The 23,196-nt window shown below is 40.6% G+C and overlaps 2 protein-coding genes across 2 annotated transcripts; both read left to right on the top strand.

Moving 5' to 3' along the window:
• Positions 1 to 534: 534 nt before the first annotated feature.
• On the top strand, positions 535 to 4,859 carry LOC115774914 (12-(S)-hydroxy-5,8,10,14-eicosatetraenoic acid receptor-like). Its single transcript, XM_030722381.1, has 3 exons — positions 535 to 689; positions 3,682 to 4,087; positions 4,372 to 4,859. Exons 1-3 carry the CDS (start codon positions 535 to 537, stop codon positions 4,834 to 4,836), a joined length of 1,026 nt encoding a protein of 341 aa, XP_030578241.1. The 3' UTR covers positions 4,837 to 4,859.
• A 4,841-nt stretch (positions 4,860 to 9,700) lies between these two features.
• Positions 9,701 to 21,194, top strand: LOC115774604 (12-(S)-hydroxy-5,8,10,14-eicosatetraenoic acid receptor-like). The gene is made up of 6 exons (XM_030721959.1): positions 9,701 to 9,705; positions 12,010 to 12,230; positions 13,152 to 13,424; positions 14,271 to 14,315; positions 19,379 to 19,551; positions 20,287 to 21,194. Exons 1-6 carry the CDS (start codon positions 9,701 to 9,703, stop codon positions 20,734 to 20,736), a joined length of 1,167 nt encoding a protein of 388 aa, XP_030577819.1. The 3' UTR covers positions 20,737 to 21,194.
• Positions 21,195 to 23,196: the final 2,002 nt, after the last annotated feature.

The following is a 23,196-nucleotide window of genomic DNA, read 5'->3' as shown; positions in this document are numbered from 1 at the left end:
CCTTAAACTGCCAGTTTCTAAATTGCTAATAAATAAAACTAACACCCACATTCCTTTGTTACAGTAATAAATTAGAGTTTGCAGTTTGTTTAGATTGAAAAAAAACATCTCATACTCCACTTCTCAGTCAGTTGAGTCACGCTCTATAAACCACACCTCCAGCTGACTATAAATACTTCCTCTCAAAGAACCAGTGGCAGCCTCACATAAACTGAGAAGCTGAGAGAGGGCATTTTCCCCACGTTTACACTCAGTGCTATTTTTCAGTGCATGCTTTGTTAACAGTATGTTTCCTCTGTATCTTTTGGCATGGACAAACAAGCCTTGGCAAAGCTCCACAATCACTGTGAAGGGCACTGCTGAATTTGAAAAATTGGAGTGAGAAGGAGATATCTGTGCCTGAGGGGAGAAGATTTGAGGTCATAGGAAGCTACAAGCACTTCCAGGACGAAGGAGCTGTGTGGATAAATGACACATTGATTTGACTGCAGCTTTTTCTACTGCTGTGGAAGAAGCACAATTTCCACCACTTATATGATCATACAACAAAAGATGTCTGTAAATCGAACAGTTGACCACTGCAGAACACCCAGTAACCTTACATACCAAGCCCTCTCCTGGGTGATGGTAGGAGAATTTGCGCTGGGACTGCCTCTCAACCTGTCTGTCCTCTACATCTTCATCTTCAGGTATGAGGAAACACGGAAAATCTTTTCATTCTTTCACTTCCTTTCCTCTATTTTCAGAAAAGATGCAAAATCAAACTGTTGGTTCATAAAGTGAAGAAGTCTCTAAGCTGAAAACATGCTTAAGGTTTGTACAGCTCAGCTGGTGGGAATTTCTTGGCACCAAAGCCAAACAGTCTTTTACACAAAGTCAGTGAGTCAAACAGTGATTTAAAAAAAAAAAAAGCCCTGGAAATATTTCCCGTAGAAACACACAAACGTGTAAAAAAAATAAATTTTTTTTACACGTTTTTATCACTATTTGGAGAATCTTTACAGACAAAATAGATATATGCTTGTTCTATTGAAGAACAGGAGAAAGTTTGTATTCATATCCATTTTGGATTCTTGTTCACCAGAGGCAGAATTCACAAAATAAAGTCCACACCAGCTCGGCTAATAATGTGAAAAACAAGGCTGAGCTTATTTTTAAATCTTTGAGCACTTTAAAAGTGGGAAACTTAAAGATGCAACCAATTCATATGCCATAATAATAACAAATCGTTTTTGAACTACTGTACAAGAAATGGACAGTTGAAACAAATTTTCTTCTTGAAAAATTACGAGTACAGACCAAAGCAGCTGAGCTGCATGTGTTACTTTGAGACTGACTGATAAGCACGTTAAACGTGCAGCACTGTGCTGCAGGCAGAAGGCTGAAAAGGCTTCCAGCTCACACTCTCAGCATTTTATTTGGTGACACACTGCAGATTCCCACCACTCAAGTGTACCATGCAAACGTACGACAGTGGGTGAGCAAGTTGCTGACTTGCTGTCGCTCCAAATTGCTTCCACTTTGTTATAATAGCTCTAGTGAACAAGCATCCAAAAAGGAAACAGAAAGATAAGAGAGGCAGGATTCAAGTTGACCGGGCGCACACCCAAACACTCATAACAGCCCAGAGTGAGGAGGCAGCGCAAGAATGAACTCCAGTAAGCGGGGAAAATATAGAAAAAAAATATAATAAAGAGTGTGAGAAAGATAGCGCACTTACAGAATGGATCCGAGCTCAGATGGGAGACAGTGGCGCTAAAAGTGGGTATGCACTATATGCAGTGCATAGGGGCGCTGCACAAGAGCGCTGCGCCAAAACGAAATTATTTCTCTAGTCGGCATTTTCTGTATTTAACAGCTGTGCATATGAAATGATCAGTAACAGAGGAACGGCGCTGATTAGGCACCCCCCTGTGCTCCTTCACCTCCCCTCCTCCTCCTCCAGAGGTGTCCGCATACACCTCTGAAAGTAGCTGCGGTCCTAATGGGAGACGCACCAAAGGCATTCCCCAGATTTTGCAAGTGTGAAATATGTGCTCACCATGCTGATTTAGTTCAACATGCTGATACAGAGAAGCACACACACAAAAACTGTGCACCCTTCTGTTCTATGAGGCTAAGAACCATGGGTTTTACTGCTCCACAACACAATGAGACAAAACAAAGAAGTGAGCTATACTACTATAGAGATATACTGTTTAAACTCGGCCTCAGTTTTACACAGTGTTGTGGGTTGCCAGTTGGGCTTCTTTTGGGCTTGTTTTCATAGAGCTGGTTGCTTGTTTCTGTTCCGAAATCTGGCAACACTGCCTGGGTGGTAGTTCTTGCGAGGTTAGTGCTGACAGCCGGAAAAACAACCGGACCTCGGTTGGTCTCAGTTTTGCCAACTTAGCGAGGTTTTTTTTTTTTTTTTTTTCCATAAAGTGAAATCCTCCGCTGTCGTCGTGTATTCTGTACATAAAGCTGTCTTCCTGCATCCCTTCGTACACTATGGCATCGCCCAAACCTCACTTTGTCTCCACCCTCCACCCTCCAACCCCTGAACCTCACTTAAACACAGAGCCTGCCCACCCGCTCCCTCCGCTCCCATCCCCGGACCTCACTTCGGCCTTTTTCAACCTTTGAGACAGGCGACAGCGAGTTTTCTTACACAAGTTGGCAACAGTGGCCCAGATAGAGGAGGAGCGTTGAACTTAGCAGTCTCACCCCACAATGTGTTTTCGATAAATTTGATATGGGCAGCACGGTGCACGGTGGTTAGCACTGCTGCCTCACAGTTAGAATACCATCTGGAAGGCCTGGGTTAGATTCCACCTTGGTCCAGGCCGCTCCCTCTCTCTGTGTGGAGTTTGCATGTTCTCCCCGTGCTTGCGTGGGTTTCCTCCGGGTACTCCGGTTTCCTCCCACATTCCAAAGACATGCACTTACTGGGGTTAGGTTAATTGGCTGCACTAAATTGCCCATAGGTGTGAATGAGAGCGTGAAAGGTTGTTTTTCTCTCTGTGTTAGCCCTGCGACAGGCTGGCGACCTGTTCGGGGTGTGACCTGCCTCTCGGCCTATGACAGCTGGGATAGGCTCCAGCTGGATAAATTTGATATTCTAACATTAAAGAATACGAGACAAAATTCATCTACATAATGTGGGTCTTATCAAAGCATTAAAGTTCATTTGTAGTTCATATTTAGGGTGTTTTTTCTTCACTTTTTGCCTCTCCAAAGAGGTTTTTCCTCTCTCCCTCAGCCTTGGCTGCAACTACATCCAAATAAGCAATTACGCAAATTAGGCGATGACGTCACAGTGACTTCTATTTTCAGCAGCTAAAATTTCCCGTATTTTTAAATACAAAACTCCCGGGCTGAATTTCAACCCCAGCCTGCCCCTGGGCAGGAATACAAAGGGACTCAGAAGATACAAACCAAAATAAACCGAAACAATGAACAGAACTAGATAAGAATACAAAACCCAGGAATACACATATAAAGATGGGAACTACTATAATGAGACATAAAACTCAAAACTCTGTGTCGTTGACCCAGAGACTGAGATATCAGAGTGGTAAGAGGACTGTTGGACAGAGGCACGCAGAGGTTGTGTAGATGTTTTGTACAAAATGTGGCGACAGCATCAGCATCAAAAGCTTAGATTTATTTTTTCCTGTTCCTCCGTGTTTTTTTTTTTAGATTCAAGTTCTGGAAGAACAACGCCATCTTCCTATTCAATATTGTGGTTGCTGATTTCTTGCTGGTGGGCTGCCTTCCTTTCAAGATCCACCATTACTGGCACAACTTGAGGCGCAGTGAGAACACCACGCTCTGCAAGATAATGCTCTTCATGCTGTTTCTCAATCGAGGGGCCAGCATCGCCTTCCTCATCACAATGTCCCTCGATCGCTACTTCAGCGTGGTTCATCTCGGAAGGAGAAACTGTGTCAAAGTGTTTAAGAAATCTCCTCAGATATCCGTGATCATCTGGATCCTCCTGCTTCCCCTCACCATCCCCACTATGGTCACAACCTTTGAGTGCTGCAACAGCCACGGCCGTAAAAAAGAGACATATTTTCACGATGTGACAGATACCTTCAGAGAGGTACTGTTTCAGTTTGTTTGGATTTACTGTTCTTTTACTAATAATACTATTAATAACAATACTATACTATTATTACTACTACTAATATGATATCTAGTAATGATTACTATGATGGTTTGGTGACCTGTACAGGGTACACCCCACCTCACTCTGACAGGACGAAGGTAATCTTAGAGTCAGAAGTATATATGATAAACTTTGTGCATAGAAATATGAGTGTATTGTTTAAAACATATTACTGTTGTACCAAATAGTACCTAATAATGATTTTTTTTTTTTTAAAGATTGTTTTCTTCTCGCAAATCATCATCCCCTACATCATCCTCGTCTACTGCACGGTCTGCACCGTCAAGCGGCTGAGGAAGAAGACGGTCGGGGAGAGGGCTAAGCTGAGGAGGGCCGTGTGGTTGGTCACATCCGTAGTTGTCATCTTTTCCATCTGTTTCCTGCCCTGCACGATAGCCAGAGCAGTTCTGCTGTATGTGCGGCTAAAAGACTGGCAGGACGTGGAAAACATAGCCGTCCAGGTGTACGATGCCCTCATGGTTTTGTCTTACAGTGACTGCCTGCTGGACCCGATGGTGTACTGCTTCTGTAACTCAGGGTTTAAAGATATTTACATATCCACCTTTTGTCCTGCATTTCTTCAGAAGAGATGGATTAATCCTGACTCTGGCACTGAAAAAACTACATATACTACTATTGCTACTGGCACACAAACAATATCTTTGCCCACACTAGAAAACTGATCTGTCTCTTTGACACTTCACAACAGTGCAGGACCTTCATTTATCATCGCCACCAGTTGCATAACCACTCAGAGGTGACCAATAGGGGTCATTCATACTTGTTCATACTCATGCCAGATCTCCAAGCAGACGATGGAGAAGCTGGAATGCTGCAAAAAATAATTACATTTTGTCATCGTGGGTTAGGGTTAGTACCTGTATCTGCTTCAAGGCTTCACATCACTAAATCTTATTAAATCCTGTTATGGGAGACAGGACAGGATCGAAGTGGAAAAAATACAAAGCCTTCTTTTATCTTTAAAACACTAGTGGATCAATTCTTGTGAAAAAACTAGGAGTATATGAGCTAATATGAGCTTTGTGTCAGATATTATGTTAAATGAGACGTTTTGACCTATGAGAATTTTATTGCTCATGCACCTCCAGTGATTGATTTTCCCTCACAGCTATGGTTATGTTTTTTTTTTAACGACTGACTCAGTTCATCTCCATAATTGAAATGCAGTTCCAGCAAATGCGTCTTTACTTTCCTTTTTTTGTGTAAACTGAGGACATTTTTCATTATTGTGAAAGGTCGGGTCAGAGTTTTTAAACAACCTTCCTACCAGAGACAGACGCTACCATTTGAACATTTCATCACACCTTTAAATGCTGAATACAGATGCTTGGAAATGTGTTGTGAGTGCATTCATGTGTACATACGGTCATATGGTTCAGCCAAAGTATTAAAATCCAGTGTGCATGTGCAGGGCATTTCAGTGGATTAACAGAGCAATGTATAAAGATCCTGTCTGATTGGTCCACTCATTAAAATTAAGTAATAAAGTGTTCAAAATAATTTGTGACAGATAAATCTTCAGCTGAACGTTTTAAATCACAAAATTTAAATGCATGCTGTATATCAATACTTGAATATTAATATTAAAGCATTTTTACCTATTAGCATCATTTAATCCAGATAGCTGAATATATATTCTGAATGCTCATTGAACACTCAGGAACCTGCTGAGTGCTGAGCAACGTGTCATAAATGCCTCAAACCGGTATGAACTGTTTGCTGGGGCTTTCCCTCAGTACAGCATATTCTGCTAATCTAACAAGAGTTCAAATGGCACTTTGACATTTGCAGCTGTTTCATTTACTTGTGGAATTATTTATTTCTGTGGTTGATTTTCTATTTGCCATCAGTGAGTGTTTTTTTCTTATTATACTAACAAGCGGTGATGTTTAAAAATTAACCACCACTACAGAAATGCAGCTCCTTCATGGAAACCAAAAACCTGGGAAACTGTAGTAAACTCCTGTTTTACACTGTATACATTTTTTTGTAATACTCACCATCAGTGATGGTGTGTGTACACTGCTGCTGTAAACACACATCTAAGAGAGTGCAAGAGAAGAATGTTGTAATTTCTGAGTGAAACCACAAGAAACATACAACTGTGCAAAGTTGACTGCTCTGCTTTTACAACACTGTAAGCCAAACGGATACAAAAAACAGAACCTCGATACGTTTACTTGCAAAGTCCAAATAGAAAAGTGCCACAGTTTGTTCAGGTTGTCTTTGTGCACAACATTAAGTCATTTTTAAGTTGAAGTAACACATTCGTTCATTAGGCCCACATTTTTTTTTTTTTTTTGACAAATTATGCAAAAAATTTTGAGGTCTGTAGCCTTTGCACTGCGTGGGTATTGCAGCCACAGGGCAAGCTGCTTGGATGGCTTTAAAGTTGAGGCTAGAAACCCCTAAGCCAGGATATTACAGCAGTTGCAACAGCAGAGAACAGAAGTATGAAAACAAAGGCAAAGAAAGGCCTAAATGTAAAACACAAAACGTTATTGCATTACTGTTCTCAGAATGACTGCAAATTGGCTCCATGTACTGTCTGCTTCCTAAAAGCCTATAATGGCTTAATGACCCAGCCTCAGCCTGAAAGCAGTTTTATGGGATTTGGGTCATTAGGGTAAGTGACAAGTGCAGAGATGGAAGCTTTACAGATTCAAGGAGAATAAAATTCCTCCTTTCATTTTATGTTTCTCTTACACTGATCTGGTTTAAAAAGCTCAGAATGAGTTGCTGGAAATATTTAATCGCCCTGCTGAAGAAGTAGGTTTTTGCTGACAGGAATGTGGTCTCACGCTGACCTGTTCCTAAAGTCAGCGGTCTGCTGTGCGCCTGTAGAGCTGTGTGGATCTGCTCAGTTTGCATCAGAACCAACTCGGGGATGATTTGGAACATGCCAAAAAATAAAGAAAACTAAATGTTCTACAGCCAACTTGTTGTTTCTTCTTGAGTTTAATGGAGGTTGGTAATCTATGGTGCGTTACCGCCACCACCTGTAAGGAGTGTGAACTACAGTTTAGTCACAGCTTCTTTTAAAATTTTTATTTAATAGAAGTAAATGGGCAGTGGGCCGGTCCAAAATGACTGATGGACCGGTTCTGGCCCTTGGGCCGCCAGTTGAATACCCCTGACATATGGTATACGTGGCACACATGTATGTGTATGTATATATGTGTGTGTGTAATCCCCATCAAGGTAAAAGAAACAATATAACATAGAAAACAAATTATCACCTTATAAAAACTGAAGATATGATAATTCATAGCAACCAAAATAAAGTTTCATACAACAATTCCAACAGTGTGGACATCAACAAAATATAGACAACACAAGACATGCACTTTTTTTTTTTTTACCCTTTCATGCATAGTGGTCACTACAGTGGACGGCTGTTCAAAGCTGTTCTCTTGTATATGCCTGTGTTATGTTGCTATAGTTGTATATCAGTCAACACAGTGGATGCTTGTGATCATCCCATACACTGCTACCAATTGGCCAGTTATTTGTTATTTGAATGTAATTAAGAGAATCAGGATTAGTCAATATTAGCAGCAGTGACAGTCGATCTGAGGATGCATAATCATTGTCTATTATTGGTGTGTTAAATACATATTTCTCTGGTTGAAAAGTCAAATGCATGGTGTCCAGCTGAGTGGACATATTTGTAACTCCATGAAAAATAAGTTCATAAACAAAATTTTAATTGCATTTTTTTCTTGCCTAAAGAGAAATAAAAACATTCAAAAAAAAAAAAAACCTTGACTAAGGTTCTCATAATTCATGCATGAAAGGACTACAGCCTGTCATGTCTGGCAGATATTGCAACCAGAATTGTGAGCTGAATAAACTGTTGTGTGGGTACGGAAAGTATTCAGACCCCTTTACATTTTTCACTCTTTGTTTCTCTGCAGCCATTTGCTAAAATCAAAAGAGTTCATTTTATTTCTCATTAATGTACACTCAGCACCCCATCTTGACAGAAAACAATGGAAATGTAGAAACGTTTGCAAAATTATCTAAAAAGAAAAACGAAAATATCACATGGTCATAAGTATTCAGACCCTTTTCTGTGACACTCATATTTAACTCACATGCTGTCCATTTCTTTTGATCCTCCTTGAGATGGTTCTACTCCTTCATTGGAGACGAGCTGTGTTTAGTTAAACTGATTGGACTTGATGAGGAAAGGCACACACCTGTCTATATAAGACCTCACAGCTCACAGTGCATGTCACAGCAAATGAGAGTCATGAGGTCGAAGGAACTGCCCAAGGAGCTCAGAGACAGAATTGTGGCAAAGCACAGATGTGATCAAGGCTATAAAAGAATTTCTGCAGCACTCAAGGTTCCTAAGAGCACAGTGGCCTCCATAATCCTTAAATGGAAGAAGTTTGCGACAACCAGAACTCTTCCTAGACCTGGCCGTCCAGCCAAACTGAGCAATTGTGGGAGAAGAGCCTTGGTGAGAGAAGTGAAGAAGAATCCTAAGATCACTGTGGCTGAGCTCCAGAGATGCAGTAGAGAGATGGGAGAAAGTTCCACAAAGTCAACTATCACTGCAGCCCTCATCTGAAAGGGCTCTTCAGTTCTCAAACCAAATGGTGACCCAGGTATTAAACCCCAGTGGGGGGGTTAATACCCAACCCCCCCACTGGGGTTGTCCACCTACTGGAGGTGGTCTTGACCAACTATTGATCACATGCATAATCGAATGTGCCAGGCGTTAAAGAAGACTTCAAGAAACAGATCATTTTCATTGCAGTACTCGGCTGCACTGAAAAGAATAAATAACTTTTATTATTTCCATTTAATTTATTATTTGAGGCAGAACCAGGGTTATTTTAGTTAACGAAAACGAACGAAATAACGAAAACTGAAATTGAAAGAAACATTGTCGTTAACTGAAATAAATAAAAACTACAATTAAAAGGAAAAAACGATAAGTAACTAAAACTGTATTGTGAGTTTAAAAAACTAACTAAAACTAACTAAAATTATGGATAAAATTACCTCTCTTTTCTTGTTTGTCATTTTATTGTATTTATAGTCTTGTGGATGCATAATTTTTCCTCTCTCCGAGTTTAAGCTGGTCGGGCAGCTGTGTGCGTGCGTGTGCACGAGAAAGCGGCAGAGTCGCTCTGAACCGACCCGACGTTCACCTCTGGGGAAATGTGACTACTCGTCGGTTCCACGCAGCCACAGCGTTGTGATTAACCTGTTTCGTCCTTGTGCGTTTCCGTCTACTTATCAGTCAGAGAATAATAATCAGGAATAACAATCAAAGCATCAATATAAGGACTCAATGTCAGCAAATTCCTGGAGGGAGACTGCTGAAACTGTCAGAATGGACGTGAGGAAAGAAGAAAGTGAAAAAACAGGGAAAATATGTTTGCAGCCAAAAAACTGAGCACAAAGAGTGAGGAACAAAAAAAAGTCCCAGCCTGCACCGCTTATAAAACACCAGCATGCGACCACAAGGTAATTAACACACAATCCAGCTACACAAGCATAAATGCGGACATGAGGTCGGCCACTTCCGTTGTGTACATAGGCCGCAAAGACCCTGCAAGTCTAATCAGCGAGCATCTAACCAAGCTAGCTCCAAAACAGAAGCAGCATCAGGTGGTGAGAACATCAGGAAGCAGCTGGATTTGAGCTTTGATTTGTTAATCTGCTGCACTGACGCTGAACTTTATTGGGAGTTTATTGTAGAATTTATTGAGTTTTGGAGTTCATATTTTTCTTTGTTTCTCCCTGTTTTTGTTCATGTGTGTCCTTAATATTACACACATTTAGCATGTAGTGCTGCTGTCTGTGAACATATTTTTTTAAACAGTATCTTTTGTAGATTTTTTTATTACACAGTAGTCACTCTTATTCCTTGAATCTTGCACCTGATGAAGTATGAAAAACTAAAACTAATACTGAAACTAACGAAACTAAACTAAAACTAAGCATTAAACCAAAAATAAAAACGAGCAAAACGGCTCTGAAAACTAATTAAAACTAACTGAATTAGAGAAAAAACAGTAAAAACTAACTAAAACTAAACGATAATGTAAAATCCAAAACTATTATAACCCTGATCAGAACGATGTTTTTTTTGAAAAACGGACAGACTCTTTCCAGTACGTGTCTATGACTCACTCTTGACGTGTATTGAGATGCTTGTCTCGGTCATGTGATGACAGAAATGGAAAAACACAGATTCATAAATTGACTGCATGAATCATCTAAACTGTTTTGTCTTTTTTCCCGTCTCTCTCCCCTCAGCCCCTCCTGGTAACAGCAGATCACTGCCCCTCCCTCAGCCTGGTTCTGCCAGAGCTTTCTTCCAGTTAAGAGGTAATTTTTTTTTTTCTTCACACTGTCGCCAAGTGCTTGCTCATAGGGTTTCGTTTTGACTGTTGGGTTTTCTCTGTAATTGTTGTAGGGTCTTTACTTTACAATATAAAACACCTTGAGGTGACTTTTTGTTGTTATTTGATGCTATATAAATAAAATTGAATTGAATTTAACTGAACTGAATTGTTGCAGCGGGCAAACAAATCTTTACTGTGACTTATCTTATTTGCTATGAAATAGCAACACTTTACAATGTGGTACACAACATTAGCAAGAAAGTTCTCCAACATGATTAAGAGTTTGTCAGCAGGGACTAACGAATGGCAGTCACACTTGGAGAGTTTTGGACTGTGAAATCATTCGGTGATGAGGCCATACAGTGACCAGCTGTGAAAAAGGAAGGAAGCTGGTTTTCTTGCCATAACAAGTTACTCACCTGAATGTCAGTAAATACACAACTGTTAGTCACACTACACCAACATTCTAAAGAAGTCATTTAACAGACTTGTAACGAGTGACTAATGAATAAAGTGGTCATTAAACTAACTTACAGATACTTATGAACCAATAAGGAACAAAAACTCTGCTTTGTGGTAACTTAGCATTACCTACACTACTGAGCTACTTCTGCGCGGCTGAATAAGGCATAATAAATCTACAGATTGTTGTCTAAATGTACCTTGAAAAGCTGTGCTTTTACTCCAACAAAATGATACTGATCAAAGGAATTTGTGGGAGTGTGGAAATGTTTGCTAAGGAAATCAAAGAACAACATGAACTGAAACTGAGAAGACAAAAACTGCATTATGTGTGTCACATTATGTGTATTATGGTTGGAAGTCAAAGGTGCATCTATTGACATCTAATAATGCATCTGCACCTTACAGGGAGCAGTACATATTTGAAACTGTATTTTGTCCAGGTAAAGTTTTGCTGTGTCATGTACTGCTCAGCTTTCATGACTGAGTAACCCAACATAAAATTAAAGCATCATATAAGGATGGAGTAAATCACTATGAAGTCAAAGGTCATTTTGAAAACATGTAGATGTAAAAACAATAATAAAAAGGTCAACACTGACAGGAGATTGGTCAAGCTCCGTGGAAAGCCAGCTTCAAGGTAGCTCAGAAAAAAAAAAAAAACATATAAGCATGTTTCATGTTTCATGTACTTAGTCTTGTTAAAATGATGAAGAAGAGCAGGATAATCATGTGGTTCTTTAAACTGTTGCTGGAGAGAGTCTGAATCTTTGGAGCTGTTCAGACTTGCTGAAGCAGTGAAGGCATTCAAAGCATGCAGAGCACAGTGTGAGGCCTGGGGCTAACTCCCCTTAAAGAAATCTGTCTCACTTAGGATGCAGCATTCCTCTTTGTTCACATTTAGTTACATAGTGGAAAACCTTGTCAACTCCTAATGCCTACATTTAAATCTATCAATGATTCCCAAGGATTTCTATCTGTGTACTCTATTCAATTTTCCTCCAGATATCCCAGAGCAGCATTTGTAGCATCTGCAGAGGAGAGACAGAGTACCACAGCACACAAAAAGGCCATACAGAGGGTCATCAACACGGCCCAAAAGATCATTGGACACTCTCTCCCCTCCCTGGAGGACCTTTACAGCACCCGCTGTCTCAGTAGGGCCTACACTATCATCAAGGACAGCACACACCCAGGACACTGGATGTTTGAACTGCTGCCCTTGGGCAAACGCTATAGACAACTAAAAACAAAAACAAACCATTTGAGAGACAGTTTTTATAACAGGGCCATATTCCTGTTAGATAAAAACAAGACAGTTCACCTGTAGGCAGATCTGTTTTTCCATTCAAGGGAAATAACTTAGGTTGCAAAAGCACCATGTGCAATAACTGACAATCATGTGCAATAACTGATGCTGCAGTTGTACATCTGTATATAGGATATCTTATAGTTAAATTATGTTTATGCCCTTTTAAATTATTTATTGCTCTTTTAATTCATTAATGTTTACATACTCTTTCTTTAATTGCATACTCTTTTCTTTTAATTGATTTATTGTCATGTGCAATGACAATAAAGGTTTATTTCAAACAGCAATTTTTTTTTTTTTTAAATCAACAGTGTTTTTGCTTTTTAGTTTCACCTTTGAATTATTTGTGTTCTCAAAGTTGTGGGGGAGTTTTGGTCAGTGTAAGCCCGTTGGTGACTCACCTCCGTATGCAACAAGGAGGAGCTACAACAAGGAGGCAGAGCAGCAACACAAAGGGAAGACCTATCATTTGTACCGCATGCGTGCCTGCCCATTTGACTGGAACTGGCACCAAATTTCACTGAACAGGACGTGAAGCTGGATTGACTCCAGGACTGAAAGAAAAACCTTGAACAGTTAACTAAAGACACCGAGGAAACTTGTTTGGCAGGATTTCCGGGTTTTGTTTACAGGTGAGACTTGATTTTTGAACTGATTTCTTTTGCACTTTGGAGAAACTACTTTGCTCTGTGGTTGCAGGTTAGAAATTCATTTTGTTTTCTAGCTTGCAATTCACATTTACTCCCTCCCAGGCAAGTTGTTTTTGACTTTTGAAATATAAAAAAATCACTGCAACTTACCAATGCACTGAGGACTGTGAAGCTGAATACCACAGACTGTATCTATGCAGCTGTTGTGATTATAAATTTCATCTTGACTTTGCCTCTAAGTGCACCTGTCATCCACCTCTTTATATTCATGTTCATGTTCTGGAAACCCAACACAAATCAAATCTTCCTCTTCAACCGGGTGTTGGCTGACTTCCTCCGGCTGAACTGCTCAAAAAAGTCCATAACGTCATCCAGGGGGGAGCAAAGGAGTATAAGTGAGATCATCTCCAAAGCTATGCTTTTCATGCTGTTTTTAAACGGCGGAGCCAGCATCAGCTCGTGTGATTTCCATTGATCAGTATTTTAAAGGTGGTGCATCCCTGGTAAAAAACATTTAAGAAATCCTAAAAATACTCAAAAAAAATCATCAGATCTTGATCATCATCTGAGTTCTGCTTTTGCTTCTCACCATCCCCACCATACTGAAAAACACTGACCGCTGCAACAACGATGAGGATACTGTTATCGAGTTAATGCTTACATTTAAGATTATCATTTCCTATACTCCATGTGATGCGTACTACTGCCAGGTTTTCTAGCATGAACTGAGTGAAATAAAAAGTACAAACAAAACATTTGAGCCAAAAATGATTCATCAGAACAATTTTTTCTTTTTGCTGTTTGTTCAGATATAAAAACTGTTCGCTGTGATCGTGTGGCAACATAATGCTGATTGAGCAGTTGTTGACAAAGAACAGAGGGAAACCAATAATATCTGTGGGGAGTTCAGTTTCCCACCACCATGTAACCTCAGCCCGATAATAAGTGCGTCGTGGCCTTGGACACAACCTGGAAAGAAATTTGTTTTCTACTTTGCACACTTGGTCGTTGTACTAGAAAATTACAATTACATACCAAAGAAGTACATAGAGGTTATTTGAGCTAAAAAACACATTTTCCATTACAGTAATGACTATAGGAAACAGCTGGGAGGGGAACACAGGAAGCAAAACTATACGCACAAGGACCGAAGGCACACCAAAATAAAACTGGAAGTAGCAAAGACAGGGACCAACACTAAGGCACATGAACTTGACACCAGAAAAGGAAGATAAAAACACACTGAGATGCAGCTGACTTCACAAATTGATAATTAGAGGGAACATAATATTCTTGTTTCCAGCTCTTGACAGTTCAATACAATCCTAATTTTCATCTACTGAGCCCTGGTGGAGACCTTCAGCTCATCTTGTGTCTGAAATAAGTCATTTTAACTCCTCCTTTAAGCCACTTTTCTTCTGATTGGTATCATCAAAAGAAAGTTTTGAACAGACGATAGGCGGGACTGCTGTGCTCACAAAGGCTTTATCTGAAAGATAGCATGGAGCAGTCTAGTCTGAAAAATGTAGTCAACACAGAAGTGAATTAAACCTGCATTCTTTCTAGCGACCAGCAGGGGGCTTCTCTGGTTGCAAAAATAAGTTGATTGTATAGAGGTCTATGAAAAACAGCTCTAAGAGCTCAGTAAACCTTTACCTGGTGGATTTATCTACTTTCAGGTCTTACTGAATGCAATATGATGTTCATTTTGAAAATAATGATATCCGTAGAAGAATTAATTAATGGCTTCAAATGCCTTTGTTTGGACAGCGTTTGACATTGTCCATTAAAGAGAGAAAAACAAATAATTATATCTGAGTGTTTTAGTTTTAGACTAGTCAGTTAGTCTAATTTTTTTTTTTCCTTGTTTAGTCGGCTGTTAAATTAGTCACCAAGAACATCCCTACAAGAGAAAGTTGCGCTTTACATAGAGGCTACATGCAGGAATGGCGAGGAAAAGTAAGTCACTTTACACATTTTTTTAACTACAATCTGAGGAGATGGTTGGGAGCCGAAAGAGCCGGCTCTTCTTTGGGAGCCGAGCCAAAAGAGCTGGCTCTCTGAAAAGAGCCAAACTTCCCATCACTATATTAAGCAACACTAATTAAAAAAAAAAAAAAAAAATCTGACGTGCATTCTAGCCATTCTACTGACAAAATTACCTTAAACTACCAGTTTCTAAATTACTAATAAATAAAACAAGAGCTGCATTCTTTGTTACAGTAATAAACTAGAGCTTGCAGTTTGTTTAGATTGAAAAAAGAAAACATCTGGTTCTTTGCTTCTCAGTCAGTTGAGTCACGCTCTATAAACCACACCACCAGCTGACAATAAATACTTCCTCTCAAAGAACCAGTGGCAGCCTCACACAAACTGGGAAGCTGACAGAGGGCATTTTCCCCACGTTTACACTCAGTGCTATTTTTCAGTGCATGCTTTGTTAACAGTATGTTTCCTCTGTATTTTTTGGCACAGACAAACAAGCCTTGGCAACGCTCCACAATCACTGTAAGGCTCTCTGAAGTGGACTGCTCAATTTGAAAAAGTGGAGGGAGAAGGAGATATCTGTGCCTGAGGGGAGAAGCTATGACCACTGCCAGGACGAAGGAGCTGTGTGGATAAATGACACATTGATTTGACTGCAGCTTTTTCTACTGCTGTGGAAGAAGTACAATTTCCACCACTTATACGATCATGCAACAAAACATGGCTGTAGATCAAGGAGCAAACACTGCAGAACACCCAGTAACATTACATCCCAAGCCCTCTCCTGGGTGATGGTAGGAGAATTTGCGCTGGGACTGCCTCTCGGCCTGTCTGTCCTCTACATCTTCATCTTCAGGTATGAGGAAACACGGAAAATCTTTTCGTTCTTTCACTTCCTTTCCTCTATTTTCATTAAGGAATCAAAATCAAACAGCTAGTGGGAATGTGTCTTATCACTGTTTGGAGACTCTTTACTGAAAAAATAGATTTTTGCTTGTTCTACTGAAGAACAGGAGAAAGTTTGTATTCATGTCCTCTTTGGATTCTTGTTTACTAGGCAGAATTCACAAAATAAAATCGAAACCAACTCGGCTAATAATGTGAAAAACAAGGCTGAGCTTTTTTTAAAAAATCTTGTGAGAATATTAAATGTTGGACACTTAAAGATGCAATTAATTCATACACCATAATAATAACAAATCATATAGAACTGCTGCACAAGAAATGTCCAAAAACCCATCCAAAATATGAAATGGATAGTTGAAACAAATTTTGTTCTTGAAAAATTACAATGCACAATACAGACCGCAGCTGAACTGCATGTGTTACACTGAGACTGATTATAAGCACATTGAATGTGCAGCACAGTGCTGCAGGCAGAAAGTTCATTGGCTGACAGCCTGAAAAGGCGTCCAGCTCTCACATTCAAAAAAAGAGAGAAAGAAAGAAAGAAAGAAAGAAAAAGCAGCTCTTAAAAGTCATTAAAAAGTAAACTAAACATCATATTTCCACAATCTTCTATTCATTTTGAAGTGTTTATCTGATATGTTACCCTTTCTAAAACAGTGAGCCATCAGTGTCATGAAGTGCTGTGAAAAAAGCAGGCTGTGGAGACAGGATGTGAACTGAAAAAGGCAGATTTAATGCTGAACAGAGTACACTGAGCTGGGTTGGAGCCAGGAATACAGACTAGGAACATGAGCGGAACACGGTTATTTACTGTCTTATTTTGATAGCCTTCTTCTCTCGTGTTTTGTATTTAGTTCTACTTCCCTTGTCTCATCTTCAGTGACTTGCCCCAGCTATGCTTCCTTCACTGTGAAATGAGGGCCAATGGTGCAAAGAACAAAGAGACTCAGATAATACACTGTATTGCATAAAGTATTCACTCACCCATCCAAATCATTGAATTCAGGTGTTCTAATCACTTCCTTGGCCACAGCTGTATGAACCAAGCACCTAGGCATGCAGACTGCTTCTACAAACATGTGTGAAAGAATGGGTCGCTCTCAGAAGCTCAGTGAATTCCAGCGTGGTACCGTAAGAGGATGATACCTGTGCAACAAGTCCAGTCATGAAATTTCCTCAATACTAATTATGCTACAGTCAGCTTTTTGTGTGAATATAACAAAGTGGAAGCAGTTTGGAAAGACAACAACTCAGGAACGTAGCGGGGTCAGATGATGCCGATGCGCATAGTGAAAGTGATTGCCAAGTTTCTGCAGAGTCAGTTGCTACAGACCTCCAAACTTCATGTGACCTTCAGATTAGCTCAAGAACAGTGTGTAGAGAGCTTCATGGAATGGGTTTCCACGGCCGAGCAGCTGCATTCAAGCCTTACATCACCAAACTCAATGAAAAGCATTGGATGCAGCGGTGTAAAGTCTGCTGTCACTAGACTCGAGAGGAGTGGAGACGTGTTCTTTGGAGTGACAAATCAGGCTTCTCTGTCTGGCAATCTGATGGATGAGTCTGGGTTTGGTGGTTGCCAGGAGAACAGTACTTGTCTGACGACATTGTGTCGAGTGTAGAGAGCACTTCGCTCTCAGACTGCTGGCTTACTTGTGGTTCCTAGGATACTTAAGAGTAGAATGGGAGGCAGAGCCTTCAGCTTTCAGGCGCCTCTTCTGTGGAACCAGCTTCCAGCTTGGATTCGGGAGACAGACACCCTCTCTATTTTTAAGATTAGGCTTAAAACTTTCCTTTATGATAAAGCTTATAGTTAGGGCTGGATCAGGTGACCCTGAACCATCCCTTAGTTATGCTGCTATAGGCCTAGTCTGCTGGGGGGGTTCACATAATGCACTGTTTCTCATTCACCTTATTTACTTTGTTTATACTCCACTCTGCATTTAATCATTAATTGATATTAATCTCTGGCTCTCTTCCACAGCATGTCTTTTCTCTCCCCTCAGCCCAACCGGTCGCGGCAGATGACTGCCCCTCCCTGAGCCTGGTTCTGCTGGAGGTTTCTTCCTGTTAAAAGGGAGTTTTTCCTTTCCACTGTCGCCAAGTGCTTGCTCATAGGGGGTCGTTTTGACTGTTGGGTTTTTTCTGTATTATTGTAGGGTCTTTACCCACAATACAAAGCGCCTTGAGGCGACAGTTTGTTGTGATTTGGCGCTATATAAATAAAATTGAATTGAATTGAATTGAATTGAATTGTAAAGTTTGGTGGAGGGGGGATTATGGTGTGGGGGTGTTTTTCAGGAGTTGGGCTCAGCCCCTGAGTTCCAGTTAAAGGAACTCTTAATGGTTCAGCATACCAAGACCTATGGACAATTTCATGCTCCTAACTTTGTGGGAACAGTTTGGTGATGGCCAGTTCCTGTTCCAATATGACTGCACAACAGCGCACAAAGCAGGTCCATAAAGACATGGATGAGTGAGTCTGGTGTGGAAGAACTTGACTGGACTGCACAGAAATTCCCATCAACACTCCCAAACCTCTCTTCGTGCTCTCAACAGAAACAGTCGCATCCTTCTCTCTCTCCTGCCCTCCCCATCTTCCCTGCTTTGCTGCTCGCTGTAAGTGCCTCTGTTACACACCGTCCGAATAAGAATCAACATGGAAAACTGGGCTCTCAACACCATTGACCATATTTTCTCCACTATGAGATCGGGAAAAGGGGAGCCCACATGTCATGGGCATGTGGAGACCTGTGTGTCTTTCAGCACTATTGGTTGAGGACGTGGAAGACGTATACATATTCGGCTTTTTGGTAAGAGGACCTCTTCTGTCTGGGCTTGGAGGATACCTGATTTACCAGGAAATTAAGAGAATCTGGGCAGCAGTTCAGCCCCTCGTGAGACTGCTTAACCAGAAGGATGGGCTATGCAGAACTGTACAGACTCAGACTCAATACCTGTTGGACCTGAGCTGCAAGCTGGATGCTCGCAGTCCAGCTAAGAATGTGCTCACACCTGAAAGGGATTCGATCTGGAGATAAGGGTACGTGTCTGCACAGTGAGGACGGTAACTGAGCAATTTGGACCATTGGATTTACTGAGAGTGTCCCAGAAAAACTGAAGGTTGCCGAGAAAAATAACAAGAAAGTCTATTCCAAAACATCTGCATTTATCAGGAATTCAGCCAGTAATCGTATCTCTCCGGGATGTTGTGTAAAAGATGCTCTTTCCCCCTCACTTCTCTCTGTGATTTGAATGACCTGGGAGGAAACAGGTGGGAGCATAGCTGGGGCAAGTCACTGAAGATGAGACAAGGGAAGTAGAACTAAATACAAAACATGAGAGAAAGAAGGCTATCAAAATAAGACAGTAAATAACTGAAGACATAGGAACTTGACACAGAGACAGAAGACAAGCAACACAGAGCAGTGACAGGAGGACAGAATAAGACTACAAAAGGGAACTAACAACCTGCAGTATCCACTGGGGCAACAAGGGAACTAAAGGCAGAAAACAGGAAGGAGAAACTGTGTCAAAGTGTTTAAGAAATCTCCTCAGATATCCGTGATCATCTGGATCCTCCTGCTTCCCCTCACCATCCCCACTATGGTCACAACCTTTGAGTGCTGCAACAGCCACGGCCGTAAAAATGAGACATATTTTCACGATGTGACAGATACCTTCAGAGAGGTACTGTTTCAGTTTGTTTGGACTTACTGTTCTTTTACTAATAATAATACTATTAATAATAATACTATACTATACTAATATTACTACTAATAATAATATGATATCTACTAATGATTGCTGTTATGGTTTGGTGACCTGTACAGGGTACACACCACCTCAGTCAGACAGCTGAACACATCTAGCAACATTACAGTGTATCAGCAACAATTTTAATGAATAATTTATATAAAATTAAAAAACAAAACAAAATTAATAAACCATATTTTCCTTCTTGGTTCTTGTAAGCTTCTGACAAAGTAAAGTCAATATTTTCAGGGTCTGGACCACTGCTGGGATAAGTGCCTACATTTTTAAAAAATGCTTTACACAATGGACATTTTAGTGATTAAACTGTTAACGGATGTTACAAAACAAATCAGTAGATGAAATGCTAATAAAGACATCATCATGCAATGAACAGTTAATTCTCAAAAAATAAGTTTAATCATTTGAAATGAATTCTAAAATTATGGAACAAAGAGCTGTCCAAACTTAGATAAAGGGTGGGGGCGGCTGAAACTGCGAAGGAGTTTTCATAAAGGGCTTTAAAAAGTTAGTCCATCATGTCAGGACAAAGGTAATCTTAGAGTCAGAAGTATATATGATAAACTTTGTGCATAGAAATATGAGTGTATTGTTTAAAACATATTACTGTTGTACCAAATAGTACCTAATAATGATTTTTTTTTTTTTAAGATTGTTTTCTTCTCGCAAATCATCATCCCCTACATCATCCTCGTCTACTGCACGGTCTGCATCGTCAAGCGGCTGAGGAAGAAGACGGTCGGGGAGAGGGCTAAGCTGAGGAGGGCCGTGTGGTTGGTCATATCCATAGTTGTCATCTTTTCCATCTGTTTCCTGCCCTGCACGATAGCCAGAGCAGTTCTGCTGTATGTGCAGGACGTGGAAAACACAGCCGTCCAGGTGTACGATGCCCTCATGGTTTTGTCTTACAGTGACTGCCTGCTGGACCTGATGGTGTACTGCTTCTGTAACTCAGGGTTTAAAGATATTTACATATCCACCGTTTGTCCTGCATTTTTTCAGAAGAGATGGATTAATCCTGACTCTGGCACCAAAAAAACTACATATACCACTATAGCTCCTGGCACCAGAATGATATCTTTGCCCACACCAGAGAGCTGATCTTTTACTTTGACACTTCACAACAGTGCAGGACCTTCATTTATCTTCATCACCACAATTTGAGTGACAATTTGAGGTCATCAGACGACCTTTACTGGAAGATTGCAAACACATAGCAACACCACAGAAGAATTAGTGGGCAGCTGAGATGCAGTTCAAAGGTTAGCATTTTTTTCATTGTTAAAAGATGATAACTTTGCAGACTGGGGGCGTGGAGGGGTTCTGATGTGGGGGGAGGTAAAGTATCTGCTTGAAGGCTTCACATCACTAAATCTTATTAAATTCTGTTATGCAAGACACGACAGGATCGAAATCAGCGTTAACCGCATAGTTTATTTTTTAGAGACTCTCATTATGTTTCAGAAACTGTAATCACAGAAAAAAAGTCACAGTCTTTTGGAACAAAACTATTGTGTCATCTTATCATGTATACAGAGATGCATTATACACGTGTAGTAATGTCCGCTTGCTTGAATTAAACATTAAATGTCTCACTTTGTTTTTGTGTCATGTTATTTAAGACAAACAAAAAAAGAGAGAATAGAATTTAACAGGTTCTCAACTCAACTGAACTCAACTTTATTTATAAAGCACTTTAAAATCAATGCCATTGGCCAAAGTGCTGTACACAAGTAAGAGCAAACAGGTTTTAAATACATGTATAAAAAAGTAAAACCACAATTAAAACAACAAACAAGAACCAATGATGTATATTTAGGAGTGTTTGGCGATCATAAACCAGTAAAGAGTTGACATTCAGTGTAACAAGCAACCAAAACAGCAGGAATACAACCACAGTTTGTAGAGATAGAAGGCAGGCCACACAGACACTGGTGCCATCTTGAAAATCAGGCAAGTACCATAAATGCGGTACATGCCTGGACACGCAAATCCACCACTGCCAGGGTTGCTGCGGCACAGAAGGCAGGGAGGACCTCAGAGCAGGACGGAAGGCGAGAGCTGAATTTGTACTTTACAATTTAGACACGGCTGGTCTGGAACCAGCTACATCAGCGGCAGTCCTAAACTCGAAAACTGGAACAGGGTGGTGGGCGTAGGGGGTTAAAAAGCCACATCCTTGTACTACTCTTACTGTTCCTTAACTTCTGCCATTTAAAACAAAGGCTGTGTGAGACATTTTTCTTTATTTGACCAAAACATGTTTTAGTTACATTTTTCATTGTGACTCCCACACAGCTCCAGCCACATCTACTTTTTCATGTGTTTCGAGGAAGGAGATCTCTTCATAATTAAAATTATTATGACTTACTTAATTTTTAAACTAATTTTCAGACGGTTTGGTTTGATATTTATGTCTGATTGAATTTTCTGATTTGCCACCATCTGCATCCCTTTTATTGGCTGTTAGTCCCACCCTATTTGAAAAAGTCTGGATGTATTGTACCCCCCATGGTCTTTTATATGAATTCTTGCCATATTGGTCCAAAGATGGATTGTGGGCATTAGGCTTGAGTCGTGTGCTAACTTGAACATGCCACACGATGGCAGCACTGTCAAACACTCTAAGAACAGATTTAGGCTCCAGAGTGTGAGTAATGCTGATTATATAAATGAAAGGCAGAAATGGTGTGTGCCAGTTCATACACACGATAAGACATTATTAATATGCTGTTTTTCTGTGGGATTCCAGTCACCATCAAGTCACTGACTGGCCCAAAAAAATGAGAGGTAGGCTACACCCTGGACAGTTGACTGATCTATCACAGCCATTCATAGCAATACTATTCATACTATGGCCAAATTAACTCTGCCCAGCAGACCACACCATAAAAGATGGCCAGACCCACCACAGAGTCATAGAAGCTCATCATGGGCTCCCTCCTGCACTCCAAAAGACCCAAGTCGGCAGAGCAGATACAACCTGCTCTGTCCTTTCCTTTTTATTGATCAGGTGAACACCCAGGTGCTGATATGAGTCCCAACATCTCAATGTCCAGTCCCTGAGTGTTCACTGGTGTAAGTGGAGAATGTTTCACCAGCACCTTGGTTTTCCCACTGTTGATCTGGAAGTGGTTCCTTGTTAAGTTCACTGTTCTCCCATTGGTGATGAGGCCGACAACTGCTGAGTCATCGGTGAACTTTTGCAGGAAGCAGTTAGCAGAGTTGTGGGAGAAGTCTGAGGTGTATATGGTGAACATACATGGCGGCAGAGCTGTTCCCTGTGGGGCACCTGTACTGCAGACAGCCCTTTCAGCTGCACAGTTTGGGATCCTTACGTACTGAGGCTGGTTAGACAGTCCAGGATCCATGTGGGGAGGTGATGGTTCACACCTGTGTGAACCAGCTTGTTCCTCAGGATTGTGGGTATGATGATGTTGAAAGCACTGGAGAAATAAAAACACATTATTTTTAAAGTGCTCCTCGCACTTTCAAGGTGAGCAAGTGGATAGCAGCATCATCTAACCCAATGCTGGGCCGATGAAATGGATCTAGCAATGA

This window comes from Archocentrus centrarchus, chromosome 24 (assembly GCF_007364275.1).
Source record: "Archocentrus centrarchus isolate MPI-CPG fArcCen1 chromosome 24, fArcCen1, whole genome shotgun sequence".
NCBI lineage: Eukaryota > Metazoa > Chordata > Actinopteri > Cichliformes > Cichlidae > Archocentrus > Archocentrus centrarchus.
This window is presented reverse-complemented; position numbering and strand designations above follow the sequence as displayed.

Coding starts and splice junctions, on each gene's coding strand:
- LOC115774604 (XM_030721959.1), top strand. Junction 14,316..19,378: donor TTTTCATCTACTGAGCCCTG/GTGGAGACCTTC, acceptor GGCAGAAAACAG/GAAGGAGAAACTGTGTCAAA. Junction 19,552..20,286: donor TGACAGATACCTTCAGAGAG/GTACTGTTTCAG, acceptor TTTTTTTTTAAG/ATTGTTTTCTTCTCGCAAAT.
- LOC115774914 (XM_030722381.1), top strand. CDS start 535: ATGATCATACAACAAAAGATGTCTGTAAATCGAACAGTTGACCACTGC. Junction 690..3,681: donor CTCTACATCTTCATCTTCAG/GTATGAGGAAAC, acceptor TTTTTTTTTTAG/ATTCAAGTTCTGGAAGAACA. Junction 4,088..4,371: donor TGACAGATACCTTCAGAGAG/GTACTGTTTCAG, acceptor TTTTTTTTAAAG/ATTGTTTTCTTCTCGCAAAT.